Source organism: Octodon degus, unplaced genomic scaffold (assembly GCF_000260255.1).
Source record: "Octodon degus isolate 3935 unplaced genomic scaffold, OctDeg1.0 scaffold00050, whole genome shotgun sequence".
Taxonomy (NCBI): Eukaryota; Metazoa; Chordata; class Mammalia; order Rodentia; family Octodontidae; genus Octodon; species Octodon degus.
The window spans coordinates 11465014-11491942 of NW_004524626.1; the positions used below are offsets into that span (position 1 = coordinate 11465014).

Here is a 26929-nt window from a genome sequence, read left to right on the forward strand (position 1 = left end):
CTGGCCAAGCACGCTGCCCTGGGAAACGACCGGGTGGGGGAGCCCAGCAAATCCTGCCAGGGTAGAGGCAGCCGCCTGGGAACAGGGCACACAGAAACTTGTCACCGGGCAGATTGAGGGCGGGCTGGCCTGGGGAGAGGGGTGGCATGGTGTGTAGGGGACTTGGCAGGGCCACTGAGGGCCACTCGTTATGCTGCTGGCATCTGGGCTCTTCCCAGTGCCATGAAGATTGGAAAAAGAAGCTGGCTCTAGGGAAGCCCCAGGACGCCAGGCATTTGTCAAAAAGGGGTGACAGCCAGGGAGGTTCAGTGGCTCGGCCTCCAGCAGCAGATGCGGGCTCCCTCTCTGCTCCCCAGAAGACAGCAAAGCGACAGCCCCGATTCCACCAGACACATGCTAGGCTTGGTGTCAGGGCCCAGGGCGGCCGTGCACCCAGCTGGCCGGCTCCAGAGGCCTGGCACCCCCAGGGGTGGCACAGGCTCACTCAGTCCCATCCCCACCTCTGCAGAAGCTGCAATCAATCATGGACACTGACGCAGCCTGGGTGCTAGGCAGCGCGGGGGCCTGACACCAAACCCCCGTCCCCGGATTCCACAAGGCCAGGAGGCACTGCCGAGGTCCGATACCTTACTGGTACACTGCCTAACTGTATTGATTAGCTCCTGGATAACCAGGTCCACACATTTCAGACAGGGCTCTTTCAGCTTCACCACCTGCTTTTTCACAATGGCCTCGAACGCCAAGTCCGGGGTGAAAAGCCCAGTCCTAAAACCGCCCAGACCCGGGGCGAGGGAGGTAAGTCAGAAAGAAACACAGCAGATCAGCGATTCTCTGCACACTAGCTGGGCCCCCAAGAATAATTTGTTCTTTTTTTTTTTTCCCGGAACCAGGGATTGAACTCAGGCCCTTGCACTTGCCAGGGAAGTGCTTATTCCACTGAGCCATCTCCCCGGCCCCTCGGGCCCCCAAGAAGAAAGGAGGTCACGTCTCATGGAGGGGGTGGGCACAAATCCACTGCCAGGAAAGCCCCGGGTGACCAGCAGACTACCTTTGTGGACATAGGAGGACCTGGTTGGGGACAAACCTGACCCAGCCCTGCCCCCTCCCACCTGCAGCAGCAGTCTGTCTTCCCTGGTAAGGTCAGGCCTGCGCGGCCAGCTGGGCCACCATCCTGAGGCTGTGACACAACCCCAAGGGACCAGAATGTGCCCCTGCTCAATGTCCTCGCAGACCCACAAGGGGAGGCTTCCAGCTAAGGGCAAAACCCCACCTCCCAAATGGGGAGCCCCACCGAGGTCCAGGGAACAGGCTAGAGTGGCCCTGTGCAGGGAGGGGACCCCAAAAGGCGCCTCCCCATGGGGAACTTGCCTGACTCCGTGGATGTTCTTAATGGCGTAGCTGATCTCCCGTCTTAAGTCTTTCTCATCAAACTCCATCTGAGAAGAGATGAGGCAGGCATACTCGAGAGGGGACGCAGGACAGCTGCGGCCAAGGTGCGCTTGAACTCATGGGGCAGAGCAGTTACCAGGTCAAAACCAAGAAGACAAATATAAAACCCCCAGTTTCAGCGAAGAGGCTGTGACACCAGCACATGCTGCCCATGTGCACTGAGGGCTGGGGACAGTGGCCCTGCGCTGTCACCTGTGAATTCTGAGCACTGCAGACTCATTGGAAGGAACAAAGACTAGCTACATGCTGCCGCCATTCACAACTGCTGAAAAATGTCTGGGGGGAGGGTGGGAGAGAGAGAGGGAGACACGGACAGTGACAGAGATGGGGGTGCCAGGTGCGGCCACGTACATCTGTAGTGCCAGCTGTCTGGGAGGCTGAGGCAGGAAGATCACAAGTTCAAGTCTTGTCTGGAACTCACAGTGATGCTACCCTTTCTTTTTTTTTTTTTTTAGTGTTATGTATTTGGTACAGGATCTCACTAGGCAGCTGGGACTCTTAGTGATCCTCCTGTCAGCCTCCCCAGCGCTGGGATTACAGGCCTGCGCCACACCTAATCTTGACAGCTGCTCAGGCACACCCGGGGCAGGGGCATGGCATGTGGTACTAGGGATCGAACTTGGGTCCTTGTGCTTGCCTAGGCAAGTGCTTAGATCAGTGAGCTATCTCCACGGCCCACCATTTCTTCATTTAAAAAGGAAGGAAAATAAAGGAGAAGGTTCCAGAGCTGACACTTCTACAAGCATCAGAGCAGACCTATGTACAGATACCCTCTTACACATACAATTCCACACACCAGGACGTGTGAGCGACGGCCCTTCACATGGAACTCTAACGCCAATACACGGGGCCGCCAACACACCGAGGATGTTTCCCCTCGTGAGCTGACTCTATTTTTTCTTTCTAGCTTTTCTGCACTACTAGGGATTGAAGCCAGGGCCTTCGCACTGGGGCTTCATCCCCAGCCCTTTTTCCTTTGAGACGGGGTCTCATTACATTGTAAGGGGCTCAAGCAGAGCTTGAATCTAGTCCTCCTGCCTCGGCCTCCCAGGCCCCTGGGCTCACAGGTATGAACCATTGTGCCTCACTGATCCTGCCTCTTATTTTCTACGTACAGTCATCCCTCAGCAGCCATAGGCAATGCTTCTAGAACTTTCCCTGTTGGCAGCAGAATCCATGGGTGCTCACGCTTTCTGCACTCAGTGCCATTTGCATTAAGCCCATGCACATCCTCCTTTAGACACTAATTCTTCCTAGATGACTTAGAATACCTAATACAGTGTATTTTGAAGAGAACACGTACTGGTTTTGCCTGCAGAAGGAAATGGAATCTTCACACCCAGAGCCCCTGAGCTGTGCTCTCTGGGTAGAAAGCTCCAAGACAGCCAGGCACAAGCCTGTAATCCCAGCACTCTTGGAGGTTGAGGCAGGAGATTATGAGTTGGAGCCTAGCCTGGGCAGTTTAGCAAGACCTCCCCCAATCAATCAATCAATCAATCAATCAATCAATCAACAAATGGGCTGGGAGGGCCGGGGATACAGCTCAGCAGCACAGCACCTGCCTGGCAAGCACAAGGCCCTGAGTTCAATTCCCAGTACGGAAAAAAAAAAGGGGGGGGGGCGCGCTGGGGATGTAGCTCAGTGTGGAGGCCCTGGGTTCAAATCCTAATTTAAGGGAAAAAAGTCCAGGCCAAGTAGGAGGCAGCTGACCAGAGATGGTGCCCAGCGGATGCTACCTTCACCAGCTCGAAGGGAAAGCGCTCGTGGAAGATGCGGTTGATCCGGGCACCCCCCGAGAGCTCCAGCGTGTCCACCTGGTCTCCGGAACCCTCGATCCTCTTCTCAAAGTCTACCCCGAATTGCTGGACCATCCTGGGAGGAAGAAGAGGGCATGAGCGTCAAGGCATTGGGGGCCTGCAGTCAGGCTACCAATCCAGCCGGAGCTTCTTTTCCTTTTTTTTTTTTTGCAGTACAGGGGATCAAACTCGGGACCTTTCACTTGCCAGGCAGGTACTTAAGCTGCTGAACTATAACCCCATATCCTTTTCCTGTTGTCTTTTTTTTAAAAGTTTTAAATCATAGACTTGTGTTAAAGCACACCATCGAATACAAGAGCTGCCAATTATGGTCAGCAAACACTCATTACAAGTTGGACTTGCTCTTGGCCCCTGACAATGAATGACTGACTCCATCAGAGAAGGCAAAGAATATATATATATATATATATATATATATATATATATATATTCAGGGTTTCACTACAGATTGGACTCATAGCAATCCTCCTATTTTCAGCCTCCCAAGCTCTGGGATTACAGGCTCGTGTCACCACGCTCAGTCTCGATCAGCGTCTCAATGTGCCCTTAGGGGTGGGACTGGCACTGCATGCCGGGAATCAAACCTGGTCCCTGCATCTGCCTAACCAGGCGCTTTAATCTGCTGAACTATCTGGCCGGCACTAAAACAGCAATCATTGCTCCAAGCTTGTGGGTGACACTGTGATGTCACAGGTGTGCCACTGTCCCACACTCAACATAATGTGACAGAACCCGAGGTGACAGGGCAGCTCTGGCGGGGTGTCCAGCCCTGATGGCTGGGAGGCCGTGGGTGGGTGGTGCTGCCACTGAGCCTCAGTTTCCTCATGCCCAATGTGGGGCGATGGCAGTGGCATCTCTCTCACAGCCAGCGAGGACTGAAGGTGTTTGTAGATCTTGGGAGCTCCCAAGAAGTCCCCAAGTTTAAAATCCATTGTGAGTTTGTGCACTCACATGAAAGAAAAAAACCTATCAGTAATTCACCTCAGTCTCCTGAGGTGAATTAAAATGGATCTGTTTTCTTGTTTTTGTTTTGTTTGTTGAGGACACAGTCTTGCTATGCAGCCCAGGCTGGTCACAAATTTGAGATCCTCCTGCCTCAGCCTCCTGAGTCCAGGGATCAGAGATGTGCAGAAAGATGTCTGGCTCACTCTTTTTGATTGTATTTGAGATGGGTGTCTCACTAAGGCACTCAAGCTGGCTTTGAACATGGGATCTTCCTGCCTCAGCCTTCCAAGTGGCCAGGCTGACAGGTGTGCACCACCACCCTATTCCTGTACTCTCTATCTTGCTGCTTGCCTTTCCCTCTTCCTGATTACCCTGGGAACCAAGACACCTGTCATGTTCACTGTGCCAACCCTGGTGCTTGGCAAAGGCGTGATGAGGATCTGCCTTAGACTCCCAAGGCTGGCAGGGGACAGGGGTACACGTACTGCAGCAGGGCTTTGGTTTTGCGTGTGGGGTCGTCGGGCCGGAAGTTCTTGTACTCCTCCACCTCCTTCTCCAGGGACAGCAGCTGGCTCTGCAGCTTGCTGCGAAGGTTGGGCAGGGACTCCCGGATGTGGTTGGTCAGTTGCTGCAGAGGCCAGACGGGAGCTCAGTCAGGGCGGCGCGAGCAGGGGGCCTGCCTCCCTCGGCTGCAGGCTGAGGCTGCTCTAAGCCTTGCTCACTCCAGTCCTGGGTGACAGTGACAGAAATGTCCTGCACATACCCAGATATTTGCAGCGGGGGTTGGAGAGGTGGCAGGCCTGATGGCCTCAAGGAGCAAGGCACTGCAGACAGACAGTGCCCAACGGGTTCCCAGCAGAGAAGGTGTGGGTAGGACCCATGCAGCTGCTTGCTGGGACCACACAGCGAGGTCTGTGCGGGGACAGGGGTGAGCTGACCCAGGCAGCGACCAGCCACAGGTCCCCGAGGCAGAGTGAACAGCACAGAGACAGCAGAACTGCCCAGGAAGCGGGAGGGGGCTGACCAGGTGGCCAGGTTTTCATCTCCAAAGACAGCCTCGAGGCATGTGCATGGCAGGTTGGGGGAACAGGTCCTTTCCCCCACAGCACCTTTAGTGCTGTGCTTCTGCTTTTTTTTATAACCTTTTAACAGGGGCCTGGTGCACTCAAGGCCAGGGCTCTGCTGTGAGCAGCACTGGGAGTCTGCCAACTGCTCCCCACAGTACAGGGAGGTGGCACTGCATGAAGGGACAGGAGGGGACCGAGGGGGCAGGACGGGTCGAGCCCGAGTGTGCGAGCATGCATGGCCAAAGTTACAGGTTGGGGGGGTGCTGCTGTCCAGGGCAAGGAGGAAAAGGGAGAGGGGGTGGTACTGCGCACACACACACACACACACACACACACACACACACACAGATCCCCTTCTCCAGGATCTCTAGAAGCCCAGAAAGGTGTCACCTCTGAGGAAGGGACAAGCACACCCACTGTGGGATGGGGGCGGGAGGACATTTGCTTGTCTGGGGCTGAATGGACATCTTTTTACCAGGGGCTCAAGGGGGCTGCTTCCCCTCCTCGCCTCCTGCCCCTTGCAGCCTGCTGGCTTCTGGTCTGTGGGGCCCCACCCAGGGGACGCCTGGTTCCCCCACTTCCTTCCTTCCCCCACCCACTCCACAAGCACTTATCTGGCCTTGATCCTCCCCTATCCCTTGCTCATGCAATGCCACTGCAACCCAATCCAGGCACTGGGGAAGGAAGGAAGGAAGGAAGGAAGGAAGGAAGGAAGGAAGGAAGGAAGGAAGGAAGGAAGGACAGATGGATGTCCATGTGCCTACTCTGTTGCCCCCATCCTGACAGCTGCCAGATCCGGGAGGGGACAGGTGAGGGACAACCTTGGCAGGGAGGTGGCGAAGGCCAGGCCGGGTGCCCAGTGCTTCGAGGCACTGCCCTACCCCACAGCAGGACCTGGGTCCCATGGGAACCCTGCACGCTATGTGATGCTAGAACTTGAGGCTTCACACTGTCTGGGAGCCTAGGTCAGGGCTGGGGCCCCAGGGGAGAGAAAGGAAGGGCTCCCCGAGATCCTGCTGTGCAGAAAAAGCAAGAAGGGCGGGGTCGGGGACTGTGTCCTTTTTGTAGAAAAGAAGGGGAACTTCTCAAGATCCTTCCTGCTTTTGTGGACAGAAAGGAACTTGGGCTGGGCAAGATGGCAATGAGAGGAGCTTGGGGGCGGAGACGGGCACCCAGCTGGGCATCCTGCTTATGACACCGCCACCCCCAGGCCACACTATGGGAAGCGGGATGGGACACCCCTGAGTGCTGTGAGTGCCTCCGCCACACACTTGCGGGCTCCTTGACTCCAGCCCCTAGGACGCAGGCTGGGCTGGCCTACAGGGACCCGCAGGGCCAGGCAGTGGAGGCCTCTCACTTAGCTCGAACTCGGTGCTGCTGGCTACCCTGCCTGGCGCAGGACACGTAGCCTTTAGCCAAGATCCTCAACCCGGGAGCCATTTGCAAACTTCCAGGCACATAACTGAGTAATTACAATGAATGGAAATTAAATTCCCTGTAATAAAAACAGCCAGACTAAAAACTGTCACAGTGTCAACCTACTGATGACAAGGGCTTCACCAGACTCAGAGTTAAATGCAGTTTTTTGGTTTTTTTTTGAGACAGGGTTGCATATGTAGTCTAGGCTGACCTTGAACTCACTAGGGAGCCTAAGCTAGCCTTGAACTCCTGGTGGTCGTCCTGCCTCAGCCTCCTGAGGACTGGGATTCCAGGCAAAGGCCACCACACTATGCTTTGAACGCACTTACAGAGCGGCGAACACCGACTGAACAGTTTGGTAACACAGCTGCTGCTGCAGACTGAGGACAACCCGAGTGTGGACAAAAGCTGCGTGCAGTGACCAGCCGGCCCACCGCACACACGGTCCCCCCCCCCGCCCCAGGGCCATACCTGGTTCAGGGCCTTCTGCAAATGTGGGGTCCCCATGCGGTCGGCCATGTGCCGGTACGCAGGGTGGGAGAGGAAGAACTTCCTCTCAGCCGCCAGCGCTGCCCGGATGTCTTTCCTGCCCTCGATGTCCTTCTGGCTGCGGTTCACCACGCCAATGTAGCCTGCAGGAGACAGGTGCTCAGGGCAGGGGCCACGCCAGCACGGCCAGAGGCCTGGGTGCACAGTGGGTCTGGCCCGGGGCTGGGCACAAGGCCATCCCACATGCGGCGACAGACACAGCAGAAGGGAGCTGGGGAAAGCAAGGCCAAGGTTCAGGGAGTGTGCATGGAGGCCGGGCGAGGGAGGACAGAAGACAGAGTCAGAGACAGGTGGGAGGGCCTCGTGCAACTCCATGGTGAAAATGCTGGTCGCGCAGGCTGAGGCCTTGAGTTCCACTCCCCAGTGCCACAGAAATAAACAAATAAATAAGGCCACGTATAGCGACACCCACTTTAATCCCAGCTCCTCGGGCAGGAGGCTGAGGTAGGACAATTGTATGTTTCAGCCCTGCCTGGATGACTGTAACTTAGCAAGGTCTGGCTGCAAAATGAAAATGCTGAGACTGTAGCTCGTCCTGCAGGCCCGGGGTTCCATCCCCAGCATCACCTCTACACACACTTAAGTGCCAGAAAAGCCACAGCTGCTGGCCATAGACACGGGCACCTGGCAACGAGCATGAACCAGCAGACGCTGTGGGAAGTAAACGTCCCTCAGTGGCAGTCGGGGTGGGCACTCTGTGAACTAACTGGCCACTGGTGTCATTGTTAGTAGCATGATTAACACTGGGAAAGCAGTAGGGTCCAGGGGACAAAGGGCACAGCGACAGGAACATGCATTCAGGCTACATATTCTTTGTCTCTTGGTCTGTTTTGCTCCTAAGACACAGTCTCACTACACAGGGCAAGCTGGCCTGGAATTCACTATGCAGCCCAGGCTGGCCTCAAACCCTGGCGATCCTCCTGCTTCAGCCTCCCAAGTGCCGTGCCACTGTGCTGCATCTTCATGGAGGGGGTTGTCTGTGCTCCTCCTGGGAGGGCAGTGTGCCCATCACTTATCCAGCTGGACCCATTTTACAGATGGAAGCGAGGCAAGCCAAGGCGGGGCCTTGGTGGGAGCCAAGATCTGAACCCAGGCCTGTGTGAGGCCAAACTCCTGCACATGGGGCCGAGAGACAGCGGTCGGCAAGGAGAGGCCGCTTGTGGGGCATCTTGGTCCCTTTCCCAGTGCAGGGGCTGAGGGCCCTGGAGGCAGGGACGGGCAGTCTCTGGCTTTCTCTGGTGGCAGTAGCGCTGGGATTGGGGCCACGCAGCAGCCACAGTGGGAGCCCTGGACATGGTGGGAACCCAAGCTGTGTGGGGAAGAACATGAGGCGGAAACAGCCTAAGAGCTGGGGCAGCCTGAAAGGAAGAGCTGCCACTCGTGGACGGAGAAAGGGAGCCAGCGCAGGGTGAGGTGCCAGTGAAGCAGGAGGCAGAGATGCCTGTGCCACGGGCTCCTCGCCCTGTTGGGGACCCCGGAAGCCAAGAGCCCGGGCTCAGGGGAGCCCTCACAGACAAGGTGGAGCTGGGCCAAGTGGCTGCGGGTCGCGTGGGTCAGCTTCCTCGGACCACCATGTGGCCAGTGTCACCTGCCTGGCCCTGACCTCACCATCGTGACCACGCTCCCCTCTCTTCAGGGCCACCACAGTACCCAGGATCCCACTGATGCTCCTGGAGCCAGGAGGGCTGACAGCTGAGGTCTGGAGTCCGCCCCAGGCCCATCCCAGTACTCAGGCAACAACTGCCTCAGCAAAGGAGTAAGTCAAAGTGACACGGACAGCCAAAGAGACAGGCAGGGGACACTGCTGAGGGTGAATCCCAGGGCAGCTGTGGCTTGAATAAGGGAAACTAAGACCTGGGTGGCTCACAGCACCATGACACAGTGACAAGCACAAACAGCCTTGGCACCCAACAGGCAGGGATGGTGTGGTGGCCTTTGGGTCCCTCTGAGGAAGTGGCCAGAACATTCTAGAATCTTCTGGAGGACATGTGGAAGTGTCCTGAAACACAAGTAGGTCATGAAGTGATAGAGTGTGGGAGTGCTGGGGCGCAGAACCAGGTCTGGCTATTCCCTGGCTCTGGAAGTGGAGCCACCCTTGCTGTGCCTCATTTTCTTCTACAAAATGAGGAAGAAAGAGCCCTTTGGTTGGATTACTGATTAAATGGGTTCTTAGGAGCCAGGGAGATAGCTCAGTAGAATAAGCGCTTGCCTGGCAAACACAAGGGCCTGAGTTCAATCCCAGGTCCCCCCCAAAAATAAATAAATAAATGAGTACTTAAACATTGAGCTTAAAATACTACCTGGTGTATAACAGGCACTTAATAAACTTTAATGTTTAAACATGAAAAAAACTAGCCAGGTATGGTAGAGCAGACCTATCATGCCAGTATTCTGGGAGGCTGAGGCAGGAAGATTGCCAAGGTTGAACCCAGTCTAGGTTAACTTAGCAACTTAGCAAGGCCCTGTCTATGGCTATAGCTCAGTGTGAAGGCCAGGGGTGCCAGTCTCGGTACTGCAAATAGTAAGAGCAATCGTAATAGCACTAGTAGTGGCAGAATCATCAGGAAGAAAACAGAGTGCACTTGGCTCTGCAGGGATTTGGTACTGGCTGTGTACGGCAGCTCCTGAGGTGGGAGCTACCCGTGCCCACAGAGGCTTCCAGGAAAGCCTCCCTCTATTGCTGTGGGGTCTGGAAGTGTAATAGAGTATAGGAAAGAAAATGAGCAGAAGGGGGCTGCAGTGCATCCCCAACACCGCAAAACAAAACAAAACAAAACAAAACAAAGGCCACTACGCCCCCCGCCGCCGGCCCAGCACCCACCTCTGCGCAGCGGCAGCAGCTTGTTCTCCAGGACGTCCCGGGCGTCAGTGCCCTCGTCCATCAGGTCGAGCTTTGTGATGACGCCGATGGTCCGCAGGCCTGCAAGAGCGGGAACTGCAGTGCTGAGGGACGAGCCCCCATTTCCCGTGTGACCCATGAGGACAGACAGGCCCTGGGGCCACCCCTGGAGTCCCTCCTGTCCCCAGAACCCAGAGGATCACAGTTGAACCTGGCACTGGTGATTGACCTGAGCACTGGTGTCATGTGTGAGGGGACGCAGGGCAGGTGTCAGTCTGGGTACCAAGGGGGACCCACCTATTCTACACTTCCCAGGGAGAGCATGGGTTGCCCATGTCAGCAGGTAAGGGGACCACACGGGTGAAAGGTCATCACGTCAGTGGACAGCAGAAAGGATGTGGCATCCGGGGAGGAACTAAGGAGCAGCATCGAGCCCAAGGGAACTGTCCCACCCGGCCAGAGCATGTGTACACAGACAGGAGAGTCCAAATGTCTGGGACCAAGGCCTGGGTAAGTTGCTAAGGGCCTGTCCCATGGATGGCAGCACCGGCCCAACACCAAGTGACACAGGATGGCGTCACATGGGCATGTGCACAGAGGCACACGACAGACAGGTAAGGGAGAGGGTTAAGCTTTAAAAATAAGAATTGGGCCGGCCAGATAGCTCAGCAGATGAAAGCGCCTGCTAGGCAGAGGCAGGGACTGGCTTTTGATCCCCAGCATGCACTGCCGGCCCCACCCCCCAGGGCCTGCTGAGACAGCAGGTGCGGTAGCGCATGCCTATACTCCCAGAACTTAGGAGGCTGGAAACGGGAAGATCACTGAGTCTGATCTGTGTAGTGAGACCCTGTAGACTCTGTACTAAATACATTAAAATAATAATAACAACAACAATAATAATAATAAAGAGTTTATGGGCTGGTGAGATAGGTCAGTGGACTAAGTGACTGCTTAGGCAAGCGCCAGGACCAGGGTTTGATCCCTGGCACCACATGCCACACTGGCCCGGCCCCCAAGAGCACTGAGCCGCCACTGAGACTGGACATGTTGTGGCCCATGCCTGTAATCCTGGTGCAGGAGAGGCTGAGACAGGAGGATCTGAGGCAGGAGCTTCAGTTTCAGCCCAGCCTAGGCAACCCTGTCTCAAAAAAAAAAATGCTGGGAGACTGGACACGGTGGCGCATGCCTGTAATCCCAGCACTTGGAAGGCTGAAAACAGGAGGATCACTGCAGTCCGATCTGTGTAGTGAGACCCTGTAGAACCCCCCAAAAGAGGATGGGATGGAGCTCAGTGCAAAGGCCCTGGGTCTAAGCCTAGCACCATAAAAAGTGGCCCTGTCTGTGCCTTACTTGGGTAACATCCCCAACACTCAGAAGCAACCCCAAAGCCTGATGGCAGCTCCCTTTTTTGGTAGCACTGGGGATGGAACCCAGGGACTTTGCACTGAGCTTCACCTCCATCCCTTTTTTTTCAATCCATCCCTTTTTATTTTTTGACAGGTCTCAAAAGTTGCTAAGTTGTCCAGACTGGGCTAGAACTGGTGACCTTCCTGCCTTAGCTCCCAGTTTTGGGATGTGGTGGCCTGTCCACCACACCCACCCCTTCAGCCCCCAACCCACGCTGTCCCCACTGACAGGCTGCACTGCAGCCACACAGATTCTTGGTGGCGACACTCCAGGCTCAGGGCACCCCAGGGTCATGTCACCTTGCTGTCCTCCTGGGTTTGGCCTCTTCTCGTTTCTGCTCTTCCCTAAACCTCACTTCCTCAGGGGCCTGGTCACCACAAGGGCTTCCCCTTCCTGCCAGCTGCCATCTCTGGGCAGACCTTGTGCTACGGTGTCTCCCTCGCTGGAGCATCAGCGTCCTGGCCTGTTTCCTGGATCCCTTGCTGCACCCCCAAAGCCCAGACCTAGCCTGTAGCAGTGGGCACCCAACTACATCCTAAGTGGAACCTGAGCACCAGACGTGGGTGCCCTGGGCTCAGCCGCTGCCGCCCACTCCTCCCCCCCACCTGAGCCGCCCGCTGACCCCCTCCTGCCTTCGAAGTCGGGCTGGATCACTCAACCTGAGCAGCACAAGGGGATGACCCGCCAGCGGCCCTCACAGCAGGCCTGCAGCTGGGGCTGCCCTTCGCACCACGACATGGGCTGACTACTCCTCGGGGACAATGAACAACTCTCAGACGGGAGCTCTGAACTCCTGCGCGGGTCCTGCAGCTGCGTTACAGCTGCATCTTTTCGGGTTTTTTATTTTTATTTTTTTCATAATTTTATTGACAGACAAATAGCAATGAGACAGTTTCAAATCAAATTGGTCATCTTTTTGTTTTTTGAGCTAGGGCCTCACTACTATGTAGCCCAGGCTGGCCTTGAATTTAGGGAGATCTTCTTGCCTCAGCCTCCCAAGCGCTGGGATTACAGTGCTATATAGGGTTACAGCTTACACTACCACACCTAGTTGCCCTACAGCCTCCTGACAAGACAAGAGGCCCAGATGCTACCTGGTTTGTTTTTCTTGATCATTCTCAAATTCACCAACTGATCTAGGCCCACCAACCACAGCCTAATCCACTGGCATGCACGCCACAGCAGGCTGTTTCGATCACTGAATGCTCTAAAAGGTGCACCATCACTGGCCTAGACCTGCCAAAGCCTAACCCAAATCAACCCTTCTACTCGTGGAAGGCCCAGGGCACTGTCAGTGACAGAAAGTTGCCCAACACTGCACACCACGCTCCTCCTCTGTGCTGGCATGGGAGGCACCATGATGCCCGAGGAAGGGCAGCCAACTGCCCCTGCAATGGCCTCCCAGGGACACGCTGCTTCTAAGGAGGGCCGGGGAGAGGGGCCGCTGCCTGAGCCCCCCGGGTACCTTGGGGGTCGACCTCCTTAGCCAGCTTGAGGGCATCGGAGTTGGCCAAGTCCATGTTGGCGGGCGTCACGGCCAGGATCAGGCTGCTCTCCCGGCTGATGAACTGCAGGATCATGTCCTTGATCTGGTATTCGATGTCGGGGGGCTGGTCCCCCACGGGCACCTTGGTGATGCCCGGGAGGTCGATGAGGGTCAAGTTCAGCACTGAGGGGAAATCAGAGCATGGTGGTCAGAGTCTGGGAAAGGCAGCCACACACGCCCTGCAGGGCCACGTCTTTTTCTCTTCTCTTCCTTCCCTTCTTCCTTGACTGTATATTGGAGGTCAAATTTGGGGCACTCTGCTAGCGTTACATCTTCAGCTCTCATTTATTTTCTGAGACAGGATGTTGCTGTGTCGCCCAGATGAGAATACAAGTTGCAATCCTCCTGCCTCAGCCTCCTCCCGTAGTGCAGTACCAGGTTACACCACTATGCCCAGCACTTTGCCTGCACTAGGTGAGTGCCCTACCACAGAGCCACATCCTAAGCCCTGGTTCACATCTGTGCACCAGTAATCCCTGTGAGTGTCCCTGCCACAAACACTCTGCACCTGCTCTACTCCAGTGACACAGACCTGCATTCAACAAATGGCTAAATAAATTTTAGCCCAGCCAGCCAGCCAGCCAGCCAGCCAGCCAATGCCAAGGAAGCCTTAGAAGCAAAATGATGGTACTTCGATGAACCTACTCGGGGCTGGGGAGATAGCTCAGCAGCCTAAATGCTTGCCTGGCAAGCGCAAGGTTCAATCCCTGCTACTGCATGCTGTTCAGGCCCCAGACTGGGCGCACCATGCTGGCCACCAACCAGGTGTGGTGGTGCACTCCTGTAATCCCAATGCTGGGGAGGCTGCGACAGGAGGATCGCTGAGTCTGAGCTGCACAGTGAGACCCTGGACCAAACAAATAAGAAAATAAAAGATTTAAAAAAAAAAAAAATCCTCAATCTAGGTGCGGTGATTTGTGCCTCTAATCCTAGCACTTAGGACACTGAGGCAGGAGGACTGCCAGAAACTCAAGGCCAGTCTGGGCTACACAGCAACATCCTGTCCGAAAAAAACTGCACGCGCACACATGCGCGCGCGCGCGCACAACACACACACACACACACACACACACACACACAAATAAGTGGCTCCTGTGGCATGTCACAACCATACTGCACACACATATATAATACATACACACACACTACAGGGCACTGAGGCGCATGCCATAATTCCAGCATCTGGGAGGCTGAGGCAGGATGATCACCACAGTTTGAGACTGCCTGGGCTAAAACCAAAAAAAGAAACAGAACACCCCTTCCTCCCACCTGAGGTAGCAAGCCAGGCCTCAGGGCCTGACGAACAGCCACATGTTGCTGTCAGAATACAGAGTTTTAAAGCTGGGACAACTTACAGAAAAGCCTGATTTCTGGCTCCTCCTTTTTGATGGTGCTGAGCCTGGAACCCAGGGTCACATGGGCTAGGCAGCCCAGCTACCTGCTCATGTCCTTTCTTTTCTTTTTTTCTTTTCTGTTCCTTTTTTTTGCAGGGGACATGAGACCCCAGGTCTTCACACTGAACCACATCTCCAGCCTTTTTTAAACTTTTAATTTGGAGGCTGGGTCTCGCTAAATTCCCTGGGTTGCGCTCTCATTGGCAATCCTCCTGCCTCAGCCTTCTGGAGGGCTGGGATTAGAGGTTTGTAATCCCCACGCCTGGGGGTGTCGTTCTTTCCTCTGAGGCAGGGTCTCCCAGCGCAGCCTCCCACGTGGCTGGGATTCCAGGCTCCTGCGCAGGCACCTGGCTGTGGCTCTTACTGAGGGACCTGAAGCCCCAGTGCCTTGAAGCAAAGGAGTCCTTTTCCCTGCGCTGCACCCCCTGCCCAGCGCGCCCCTTTTGGACCAGCCACACAGAAGCCACTTGCTGGAGCAGCTGCCAGTCGGTTGCACTGGGAGGCGCGCTCGCGCAGGTTCTGCGCATGTGCAGAGCCGGCCAAGGGGCGCTGCCCCGCCCGCTTCCTACCGTGCGGTGAGTAGACCCGTAGGTTGATGGGCACCGGGGAGATGCCTTTGTTGGTCCCCGTGACCCGGTCCGTCTCTGCTTCAATCTCCTGCCGGACTTCATCGAAGTCTGTAAACTTTTTGGATTTGCAGTGCAGAAACTCGGCATATTCTGCAGAGAAGGAGGGCGTTGAAAATGAGTCAGGGAGCAGTCCGGTGCGTGGGGACAGGCGGCTTCTGCGTGGAACAGCAGCGCTGTCAGGAAGAGAAAGAAAGGGAGCAGCCACAGTCCCTCTTGCGACAAGGATTGTGCTCAGAGGTGGCGCTCTGGGGAGGTGGGTGGACGTGGCAGCGCTGAGCTGACGGGCAGAAGTGGGTCCCTGGCACTGTGACCTGCGCTGGTGCCCGTCCTGGCCCCTTTCCCCTGCTCTCCTCTGCCGGTGCACCCTTCCTCCTGGGTGCCCTCCCGCCGGCTGCTGCCTGGGAGCAGCTGACCCAGCAATGAGCCCCTGGGACTGTGAGTCAGGATACAGCGTTTGTCCCTTTATCACCTATTTTGTCATGGCAACAAAGAGCTGACTCATAGCCCCTTCTGGACCCTAGAGATTCTAAAATGGATACAAGTGTTTGCCTTACACAAAATGCCCTGGTATGGAAGTGTGGTAGCTTTTAAACTTTTTCAGGTTTTGGAGTATTTCCAAAGACAGAGTGAGCTGTTATGAGGAAATGACCCCAGTCGAAACTCAAAATTCACATTTCACATGCACACTACCTACATGGTCCAAAGGCAATTTAAGCAGAGCTTTCAGCCTCCCCACGTTTGCCCAGGGACACGTACAAGGCCCCAGGTGTGGAACTTCCCACAAGTGATGTCACACTGGGGCTCGAAGGGAGCATTTTACATTGTAAATGCTCAGATGGGGCAAAGGTGCAGTATGTGGATTAGAATTCTACCAACTATGTCTTGACCACTGTGACTCAGAAAAACAGCAGGCGTGCGACCAGCGCTTGTTCTTTTCTCCTTCTTTTAACGCAGAGGGGGGTGGGGGTGGAGCCCAGGGCCTTGCACGGCCTAAGCGGCACTGTGTGGGCACTGACTGCACACTCCCAGCCCTGTTTGCCTGCACACAGACCCGATGAGGAAACAGCAGGCTGTGTCACCCCGAGGGGCGCCAAGTGTGACAAGGACTTCATTCAGTGCTGACAGGACTCTGAGTCCTGGGTCCTTACTGCAGGTCACAATGGTGTTCACAGGCCTTACTTGACCTTCCTCAAGATACCCAGGCTCTGGGGCATGGGAGCCTCTCACGGCCTTGCCAGGGTCCACCTCAGCGTTCCTTCTTCACAGCCCCCTCACATGCCTTCTAGGGATCATGCAGATGAGCCCAGGGCTATCTGTAAGCCGGGCTAAGAGCAACAGAAGGCAGATGAGTGACAACCGGGTCCTGTCATGGAGCCCCAAAACACAGAGATGGGACAAGAGAAGCAAAAGCCACACGGATGCTGAGTGGGCCAGTGTTCACCGAACATCTCCCAGCTGGTCAAATGTTGGAACTTCACTAGCAAAATTGGGGCTCAGAGATCACAGCTCCCGCAGTGATGCTAAAAAGAGAGGGTAACTCATTCGGGACCCCTCCTGTCTCTCAGGAGCTATTCCTGTTCCCCGTTCGTTTTCCCAGTACATTTCGCTACTTTTAAAAATAAAGATAAAGCAGAGCCAAGTGGGTAGGTCTTAGCACTTTGGGAGGCTAAGGCAGGAGGATGGAGTGTTTTGACTCCAGCCTGGGCATTTTAGTGAGATCATGTCTCACAATAAAAATTTAAAATATATACATACATACATACATACATACATATGTACATACATACATATGGGCTGGGGCTGTAGTACAAGGACCCAGAACGGAAAAAGAGAAAACAAGGAAGGAGGGGGGAGCAAGCACAGTGGCAGAGGCGGAGGCCAGGCCAGCACGGAGTTGCCAAGAGGAGCGCTGCCTGCTGGCAGGTCCGTGAGCGAGAAGCTGGAGCTCTCCCGAGCATCCACCAGGAGGAGACCTGGCCACACAAACAACACAGCCAGCAGCAGGGGAAAGGTGTGGGAAGAGCGCCCGTCCCGTTCAGGCAGCCAGGCCCAGCGAGGAGCTGCATGTTGTTGCCCGAGTCCCTTCACACCCAGCCGCCCCCATGCTCTCCAATGCCAGTGCCAGGAAACTGAGGCTCAGGTTGGGGAGGTGACTGGGCCCACAAGCAGCTGGGCCTTGGAACTCTGACAAGGTGACAGGGGTATGGTTCTCAAGCCAGGTAGCCTCTGAGGTCTCCAGAAAGATCCTTGCCTCTGAACCCTTTGACTGTAGGCCTAGGGGACTCACAAGGATCAGACTGGCATCCACAGGGCCTTGGCCACCACCAAGCAGGGCCCAGGAGGAGACTGCAAGAATACAGGGTCCCCCACCCTGCCCCACCCTGCTATCAGCTATCCACTTCCAAAGACAATCACACCAGGCCCTTTACAGGACAAGAGGAAATGCTCAGCTTCTTTTCCTGGAGCTGCTGCCGAGTGGAACAGCCCACCCACACCCACGCTCTCAGCTCCCTTCCGGCTACAGGCCCCGGGGCTTCGCTGCAAGAGAGGCTACACCAGGCGATGTGGAGTGGAAGGCTGGCCCAGGATGTGGGCCTTGCCCTGCAGGCCTCTGCCCCAGGTATCTAGAAAGTCTGGCCCTCTCTGCCCTCAGCCTCCTCCTCTTTCTGCATCAGGACCTGCCACCTGCGCTCTCTCCTGAACAGCCACCCCAGAGCCCAGCAGCTCAGTCCTCTTCCCAGCACAAGTTGCCCACCACAGGTCCCCAGATCCCCATGCCGACCAAAGTTATTAGCTTTGTCTGCAGTGAGGCCCCACTCAGGGCTCAGCCTTTTGATCTGTGCAATGGCCATCACAAGGGACCTGGCAGAGGTCTGGGGGAATCTACATCTGCATAGGAAAATGGTAGTGGGCTGGGGAGATAGCTCAGTGGAATAAGCACTTCCCTGGCAAGCGCAAGGGCCTGAGTTCAATCCCTAGTTCCACCAAAAAAAAAAAAAAAGGAAAATGGCAGCTGTCGCTGTGGTCATCAGAGTGGGCAGGGACTCCACCATCCTCCCAACTGACAGAGGGAGCCCAGAGAGGGCAAGGCACTCTTACAAGTTGCCCAGCACCTCCTGCAGTTCAGCTGTTCCTTCCTGGTCCCTGGTCTGATGCCCCTACTGTCTGATTAAAGATTTACCAGCTCAAATAACACATCAGGGAAGAGGAAAAAAAAAAAGTGCACCAGAGACTACGAGGCGACCTGCCCAGGAGCCAACGTCAGGGCACGGCCAGCCCTGCCCACCTGCTCACCACTGCCCACGGTGCCCCTCCTTCCCTCCCTGTCCACAGTGTTTCCAGGTGACCAAGCTAGTTCCTGGGTCCTGGGCACATGCCCTAGCTGCGTACCACACCAAGCAAGTTCTCTCCGGGGGCAGTCAGGCCAGAAAGGAGAAACCCAGGCCCTCTGGGGCAGCTGTGCTGCCAGCCCCTGGGCTCCCCGACAGCATCTTCCCTCGGGGTTCAGTGGATACAGAGGAGTTTCTTCCAGAAAGCACTTCTGCCTTTTTTTTTTCCCCAGGGCCTGTGTGGAAGCAGGGGCCACATGTGGATGGCTGCTCTGTGGGAGGCGGCAGCTGCCTAACAAACACACCCAGAAGACAGATTTACTACAGTGGATTCCCAGCCTGGCCTAGAGTGTCCAGCCCTAGGGGATAGCATGCCAGGGTCCCCAGTAGGTCTTACTGTTCCACGTGGTCACTCATCACCTTGCACCCAGATTCTCTCAGCCAGGTGGCCCAGGGCATAAGGAAGCAGTCCCTGGGGAGCTCCCAGTCCCACAAGGAGCCCTGTGGACACACTCCTAGCAGGGAACGGACGCCCCCCACCCCAGAGGTACTCTGGGGCATGTGCCCGGTGGTCTTCCTGGAAGCTGCAGAAAGTCAAGTTTCGACTGTGAACCCCACTGCCAGAAAAGCCTAACTCTGCCCACAGCATGGCCCACAAGCTTAGAGAGGGCAGGGCAGGTACCCAGAACAGAATTTGGGGAAGTGGTGGGAAATGGTGTGGGGTGGGGTGGAAATGGAAGTGGTGGGAAGTGCTTTCTGCGCAGGCCTGTAATCCCACTGTCAGGAGGCTGAGACAGGAAAATCACCAGTCTGGACTACAGAGTGGGATCCTATTGCAAGAAGCAAAAAAGACGAGAGGTAGGAGTACCTTGGCTTGTGTGGCACAGGAGCCTGGCCACACCCAGTTTAGGCTTCCAGTCTGTCACTGGGTCCCTCAGTGATCCTGTAATGCAAAAGGCTAGCCCAGAACCTACAGCTGGGTGCAATGAGAATGTCACTCCATTGGTGAAGCCCACAGCAGGTTGAATGTGAGACCCAGGGCGCCAAGGTCTCAGCATGACACGCACAGGGGCTCTGTCCTGGTGCCTACCGCCTTCCTGTTCCCAGCCTGGCAAAGGGCATCACCACCAGGCTGGCTCCTCCAGCCCCAGCCAGGCACTGCAACAGCTCGAATAACCTGGGCCCAGTCTCACTTGGGAGACCCTGAGCACCGGATGGCCAGCGAGGAGCTGCTCATCCAGCACTTCTCCGTGACAGTGTGAAGCTCATCTCTTCTTCCTGCTCGGCTCTGACTGAGGACAAGTAGTGATTATTACTTCCCCACTGAGACTAACTGCTGCGGAGACCACACGGTGACAATGACAATATCAGCTGGCATCTGGGACCCCCCCCTCCCCGGCTCCAAGCTGTCTTCTCTGAGACAGGAGCATCCATGCAGGAAAATTACCAGCTTAGCTGCTGTCAGGGGCCACCCAGGTGGATCCAGGCTTCCACCCACTCTGAAAATAGGGGCCATCAGGATGCTAGGAAGAGCCTTCCTGGGCCAGGCTACCTGGGGAAGGTGCTGGATAAAGTGCTGGGTTTTTTGTTTTTTGTTTCTGAGAGAGGGATCTTGCTATGTTGCCTGACTGACTGGTCTTGAAGTCCCGGGCTCAAGCAGTCCTCCTGCCTCAGTTTCCTGAGCATCTGGGACTAGAACAGGTGCGCAGGGCCCTATGGGTCTTAGCCCCGCCCACCCTCCACACATTCAGGCTGTGCCACTGGGCTACAGGTGGGGGACAGGCACTCCTGCCCTGGGCGCTGCCATGACTGCAGGGAGACCATGGCAAAAACACCAGGACAGGACAGGACAGGTCGGTGTCATGTCACTCACGCTGAGGAGGAATGAAAGCGTTGGGGGTAGGCTGGGGCTGGGGCTGGAGGCAGCAGCTATAACTGGCGATGACAGTGGTGGAAGGGCCAAGGGGAAGGAAGGTACGAGCAGGGTGTTCCTGGCAGGAACAGTGCTGAGCTCCAAGGTCTAGAGGGACCTTGGGTCAGGACAGGAAGCCCGAGGGTCAGGACAGCACCAGCTGCAGCAGGGACTGGTCAAGGCCAGAGCCTTCGGGAGGGGCTGGCTGGGTTGGTTTCTGAGGCCAATGGGGAACCTGCAAACCACATCCTGACAGCCAGCGCTTCTGTCTCCAGCGTACAGACCAAGGTCAAGGTCAAGGTGGGAGTCAGGGTCTCAGCAGGTTGTGTTACAGTATATCAAACAGAAAGAAACCTCAACACCCCCGGGATTGTGAGGCTCAGGGTGACTCCCAAGGAAGGCAGGTCACCTGCCGGCCTCAGAGCTTCCTGGTGGCTGCGGTCTAGGTAATCTTTAATCAGTGCCAGTTATAAGTCATGGTTCACCGAAACCTGTCTGAGCAGGGAGTGGGGCAGCCGTGGTGCTGCAGGGGCCAGCACAGGCCGCCCTGTAGGCCTCACAGGACAGCACACAATCACCCCCACGTCCAAATGAGCACACTGAGGCACAGAAAGGAGAGCTGCCTGCTGGACTCCTGGCCAGGGAGTGCTATCAGGCTGGCTCCAGAGTTACTTCAAGGAGCTTCCAGCTTTAGGAGTGTCGCTACCACACCCCGCCCCCGGGCCAGCACGTTCGGGCCCCACCTCTCTAAACATCCTGGGTCCCCAGCCCAGGCACCTCTGTCCCTCACCCACAGCAGCACCCAGGCCAGGCACATCCCTCACCTATTGCCTTTCCTGTTTCTGCTGGTCATGGTCCCCTCCCACTGACCGCATCATGCCTATTGGCTCCACCCAACCTAGAAAAGCAGCCACCCAGCCTTAGCTGTTCTCTGTGGACCTGGTCACCGAGGCAGATCCAGGACCCAAAGGACTGCAGCGACTACAGGCTGAAGCTGGGGTGGGGACCATGCTGGAGCACCCTATTGGTCTCCCTAGAGAAGGGACATGTCCCTGCCATACAAAACACCCCCACCCCACCCAGCCAGACTGGATTCAGTGCCACCCTCCAATCCCTAGTGGCCCAAGTACTCCCAGCTCAGGCTCCTGCCTCCTTCTATCAGCAAGCAGACAGTGGTCCCCAACGCCTGGCTTAGGTCACACTTTAAGATACCACGCCCTTAGGCAAGGATCTGGAAGCTTCAGCCTGCTCATCCACAGGGTGGGGCTGGGACATCTGCATCCACAAACCCAGCCAGCCACAGCCAGAGCCCTTCACGTGCTGACAGTCGCTAGCTGAGCTAGGTTTCGGTTCCTCCATTAGGCTCTCTGGACAGCACTGAGTCTCTGTGCCTACCTGGCCCTGAGGGCTCCCTCACCCACTGCACAGCCCAATGGAGGCCGCTTCAGCTCCAAGGTCACCTCCCGGAAGAGTAGGGTGCCGGGCCCTCCCATCTCCTGCCACTAGCTATCCCGCCCCCCAGGTCTAAGTGGTGATGACTTGACCCACTCCCCAGACCACACTGAGACACACATCAGCTGATGGCACAAGGATGGCTGATGGCCTTTGTTCAGGTGACATGGGAAGCCCCCAGCCACCACCACACCAAACCATAGGCAGGATCTTCCAATGCCAAAAGCCAGCCGATCTGTTCTCCAGCAAACTGACCCCAAACAAGCAGAAAAACACAAAGCCACAGCAAGGGCCTGGTGTGGGCCTGGCAAAGGTACCTTGCTGAGAGGGCAGGAAACATGGCCCTGTGCAGGGTCCCTTCCCCAAGTGCAGCTGGAGTCTAGAACCCAGTTTGGCCCAACTGACCACCTACATCTGGGTTAAAATCTGAAACCTGCTGCTGCTCTGCCATAGACTACTGGAGACCAAGTCAAAGGAGGTAGTCCAGTGGCCAGCCTGTGACCTATCAGAGGGCAGCATTCCCAAAGGGGAGGTTTTGAGCCAATCAGCTGCCCTCACTGGAGCCACACCCATACTCTGGGCCGGGCAGTCAGGAGATAGATGAGCCTGCGCAGTCAATAGCTAAACCTCAGGTTGGAGAGCCTGGGTGAGGGTCCCTGTGCCCTGGGGCGGGGGCGGGGGTCCTGGCTGTGGCCGAGAAGACTGAGAGTAACCTGGCTGAGCTTTAGTCCACCGATCTATAAAAGGAGCTGCAGAAACCACTTGGAGACAAGAGCTAAGACATGAGTATGGACTAAGCCTCTGCAGACAGGCAGCCCTGACTCCTCTTAGTGCCTGTCTTCTCTGCACGGAGCCTGGAGTCACGGAGCTGCACACTGTAGCATTTTGGGCTGATGTGCACCTATGATTTCAAAAGAGTGCAGCACAAGCTTGACATTTGTATCCGGTCACAGCCGAGGACACTGGGGGCGGAAGTCTGGTGTTCACTGAGCTGTTTTTCACCCATCTTTTGCACACACGGGGCATGTGGGTTCAACTTCCAGCAACGCAGCCCTGGACCCCAGACTCTGCCCAGCTCCGGCTTCTCGTGGCACCCCGTCCATGTTCACTTCCTACAGAGCATCCTGGCTCCACACCATACCTGTTTTGGAGAAGATGAGTTGCAGAATGAGAGGCCGCCTGGTAACAATTCCTGAACCTCGGGGAAGGAAGTCCCTGTGGGGGAAGAAAGGGACAGAAGTTACTCACATGCCTGACACTGGAGGGGCAGGAAGTGTGGCCACACGTGGCGGAGCAACTGTCTTGCAAACCTCAGCAAGGATGCCAGCCCCAGCTGGGCCCCGGGGGAGCCCAGGGTGGGGAAGGATGGGGACCAGAGACAGCACTGCTCCCCTCCACTCTTCAGAAGGCCCTCTCCCTGAGGGGTATCTAGGCAACGTTCCTGTGAAAAAGACACTGGGTACGGTGGCAAACCTCTGAAATCCCAGCATTTAGGAGGCTGAGGCAGGGCCAGGGAGATGGCTCAGTAGAATAAGCACTTGCCTGGCAAGCACAAGGGCCTGAGTTCAATCCCTTGTTCCGCAAAAAAAAGGCTGAGGCAAGAGGGTCCTGAACACCGGCCCAGCCCTGCCAACTTTGCAAGAGTTTTCTCAAAAGAAAATATTAAAAAGGGACTGGAGAGATAGCTCAATACAAAAGCCCTAGGTTCAAGCCCCAGTACCAAAGGAATATAAAAAATAGCTCAAAATATTTCCTGTTTTAAGTAACTGTCATGCATGTATGACATAAGCAAAATAAAAGGAAAAACGTTAATGACACATCATGGTGTGGTTTGTGTGTAAAGCAGACGAATTTACAGAGACAGAGAAGGTAGGTCAGTGGTTGCCTGGGGGTGGGAACAGGAATTGATTGCAAAGGGGGGGAGGAGGCCTTCCGGAAGGATGAGAATGCTCTAAACCTGTATTGTGATTTTACTGAAAGTCAGAACACGTGCACATGGCAGGTGATGTAAGTGAACCTATATACCTCACTGTGGAAATAAACAACCATCATAGAAGACAGAGGTGGCCAGCACTGACTTCCTCTGGGAACACCTGGTGAGAGGCAGTGTGAGAAGCCCACCAGTCACCCTCTGCCACTGCGAAAGGGAAACAAAAGTGTCTGTGGTCACTCAGGATCAGCATGTGCAGGTTGCTCGGAAGCCGCAGGGTGTGGTGGTACCCGCCTGTAATCCCAGCACTTGGGAGGCTGAGGCAGGAGGACTGCTGGGTACAGACGCTCCTGATGAGCCCAGGCAGCGCAGTGAGATCCTGCAGAGCACTGGACAACTGGGACTGAGCTATGTGTCCACACCCAGCAAGATAGCAGAGGATGCCACTAGCCAAATGCAGACCCAACGGGCACAGGGGGTGGGGGCAGGGATCCCCATATTGGGGCCTCCAAAGGAGAGCTCAGTGCTCCCTCCTGCTTCACTTGCCAATAAATATTTAAATTTTTAAAATTTTACAAAAGATAGAAGTACAACAGCAGAAAGAAAATTTCAACAGGTAACAGAAAAAAAGGGCTAGGAAGGGTCCTTCAGAGAGAAGGGACCCAGTCCACTACTAACCTGGGGAAAAGGGTATGCTTGTTTTTCCAGGGAATGCTAAATGACCTATTTGGGTACCACAGTATACTGTCAGGCTGCACTATGAAGCCAGATCTGGAGAAGCAGTTAACAGTAATGAGGTCAGATCCAGTCCAGGGCCTACTCAAGGAACTGACCAAATGGAAATCTAACGTCTAAATAGGTGATAAAATATGTAAAAATAGTTGAACTAAATTTTACTAGTATTCAGACAAAAATACAAAAATATAAAATATGCATATTAATTATAGAAAAAAGGTTTTATTCCTTCCAAATTTTTCTAATAAAAGATCAATGATAATTGACAAATAAAATCTGACTAGTCTATTTACAATTATAAATTTCTTTTTTTTCTTTTTTGTGGCTGGCTCAGCCCACCCTGGAGATGGGGGTGGGGCTGGTGCAGCGTGTGGTGCCTGGGATTGAACCGTGGTCCCTGTATGCTTGCCTAAGCAGGCGCTTTAGACCACTAAGCTATCTTGCTGGCCCAACAATTATAAATTTCTAAAAATTGTGATAGTTACTATAATTTAATTTGGCCAAAGATTTAAGCGCATTCTTGATTTTATAAGGATGTTTGTATGTTCTGTGCATTTGTTGATGTGTTTGTGTCTTTCAGAAGGATTTTTTTTTTTTTTTTTTTGGCCTACCCAGGATCCCTTAAGGGCAGGTCTGGTAAGGCATGAGGATCTGGGGATGGAACCACAGAATTCTGACCCTGACCGCTTTGCTTAAGCAGGTACCTAAACAGCTGAGCTAATGGGCAGGCTCCCTCTGTGTCTTTCAATGAACAGCTGTTCCTCTTTTTTCTTTTTTGATTTGTTCTAAATATAATTTGAGATATAGACTTAAAAACATGCTTTTTCCTAAATTACCAGTTAGTCAAAGTGATATCAAACTTGATTTATACACAGTACACCATAAAGTTTAAGCTATTTGAATAAAAATTCCCTAGTGTGGGAAAATATTATTAGAGAGGAGTCCAATGGATGAGGTGTGGCCAACCTTATTATTCACTAATGAGGAACTCCCAATAATCTCAATAGTTTCTTAGGAAATACCCTCAATGAAATGGTTACTGGTTAAAAGATAAAAGTTTTGGGTTTTGGGGTTTTTTTTTTTTTTTGTAGAACCAGGTACTGAACTCAGGTCCTTGTGCTTGCCAGGGAAGCGCTTATGCTACTGAGTCATCTCCTCAGCCCCTAAAAGATTAAGTTTTCCAGAAAAATTTACAATAAGGTTTTCTCTTAAAAAGTGGTTTTGGTACAAAACTAAATTAAGATGGAAAGGTTTTCACATGTGTATGGTAATTCATTATTGTTACTCTCATAGTATATTAAGGGTATTTATATTCAGGGGTACAGGTCTTTCAAAATGTAAAACAAAGATTGCTTATTGTGATGACTTCTCAGATTCAAACTCTGGCATTTACAAAAAACTTGTGAAATGTATCCCATTTAACAATGACTAATTAGATTAAAATTTTTTATGTAGTAGAGATGGTTGGTTAAAAGTGTTATGTCAAAACAAAAAAAAAAAAATTAAGTATATCACAAAATGTCAGCAGGACTGTCTTACTACAATGTTGTGCTGGGGAGATGGCTCAGTGGAATAAGCGCTTCCCTGGCAAGCTCAAGGGCCTGAGTTCAATCCCCAGTTCCACAAAAAAAAAAAAAAAAAAAAAAAAAAAAAATCTATCTTAGGGGCCAGGCAGATGGCTCAGTGGAATAAGCACTTCCCTCGCAAGTGGAAGGGTCTGAGTTAAATCCCTGGTTCCGCAAAAAAATTAAAAAAAAAATAATGTTGTATATGGTTTTGATTTCTAAATTTCTGTGTAAAAATATGTACTTTTTGTCTGTTAACATATGGACTTAATATTAGAATGCCCACAGGCAATTATAAAATGAGCTAACAGAAGCTTACAGGAAATACTCATTAAACAAAAAGGGAAAATAGTATGAGAATACACCTAGATTAATTGTACAAAAAGCTCTATTTACATTAAAATTTTTTAAATATACTGCTGAACAGATCTGCTGCAACAGACCATCACTGGACAAAATAAATACTGGAGAAGTGGTCTGGGTGCTAATTTGATAATAAAACCTAAAAAATAAGCAAATATAAATATTTTGATACAAAATAGTACCAACTTGTTTCTTGCTATGGTGGCTTGTTGTCATTTCTGGTAAGTATTAAAGGTGATTTTAGTCATTGGGTTTACATTCCAAATGCACCGCTCACTAGTTCACTGGTGGGATGCTACTATACCCATATGTAGCATCAAAAGTTACCCAGCCCCTATGGTGCCTGGGGACCAGCAGGGCCAGCAGAAGAAGGAACCAGAATCCCACTCTACAAGGCTGGAGTAGAAGGCTGGCCTATTGGTATTGGGAATGGATCTCATTGCTTAAAAGCAAGCACTGGGCTGGAGAGATGGCTCAGTGGTCTAAAGCACCTACTTGAAACAAGCTTGACAAAGCACAGGGACCGCGGTTCGATCCCCCAGCACCACATGCCAGCCAGCCGCGCCCCCTGGTGGGCTGAGC

At 54.0% G+C, this 26929-nt stretch overlaps 1 protein-coding gene across 16 annotated transcripts in view; it reads right to left on the reverse strand.

The window, feature by feature from the left end:
- The window catches only part of Dnm2 (dynamin 2), a 79099-nt gene that overhangs the window by 23493 nt on the left and 28677 nt on the right, over window positions 1–26929 (reverse strand). For 9 of the 16 annotated variants that reach the window (XM_023717140.1, XM_004632855.2, XM_023717137.1 and 6 more), the window contains exons 2-10: window positions 22896–22969; window positions 15002–15151; window positions 12958–13161; window positions 10068–10166; window positions 7169–7329; window positions 4697–4839; window positions 3186–3321; window positions 1369–1436; window positions 627–765 (exon numbers count right to left, since the gene is read on the reverse strand). In XM_023717140.1, the coding sequence (XP_023572908.1) occupies window positions 627–765; window positions 1369–1436; window positions 3186–3321; window positions 4697–4839; window positions 7169–7329; window positions 10068–10166; window positions 12958–13161; window positions 15002–15151; window positions 22896–22969 (1174 nt within the window). The remainder of the gene's footprint in view (window positions 1–626; window positions 766–1368; window positions 1437–3185; window positions 3322–4696; window positions 4840–7168; window positions 7330–10067; window positions 10167–12957; window positions 13162–15001; window positions 15152–22895; window positions 22970–26929) is intronic. The other 7 variants (XM_023717141.1, XM_023717139.1, XM_023717134.1 and 4 more) reach the window with 1 other exon arrangement.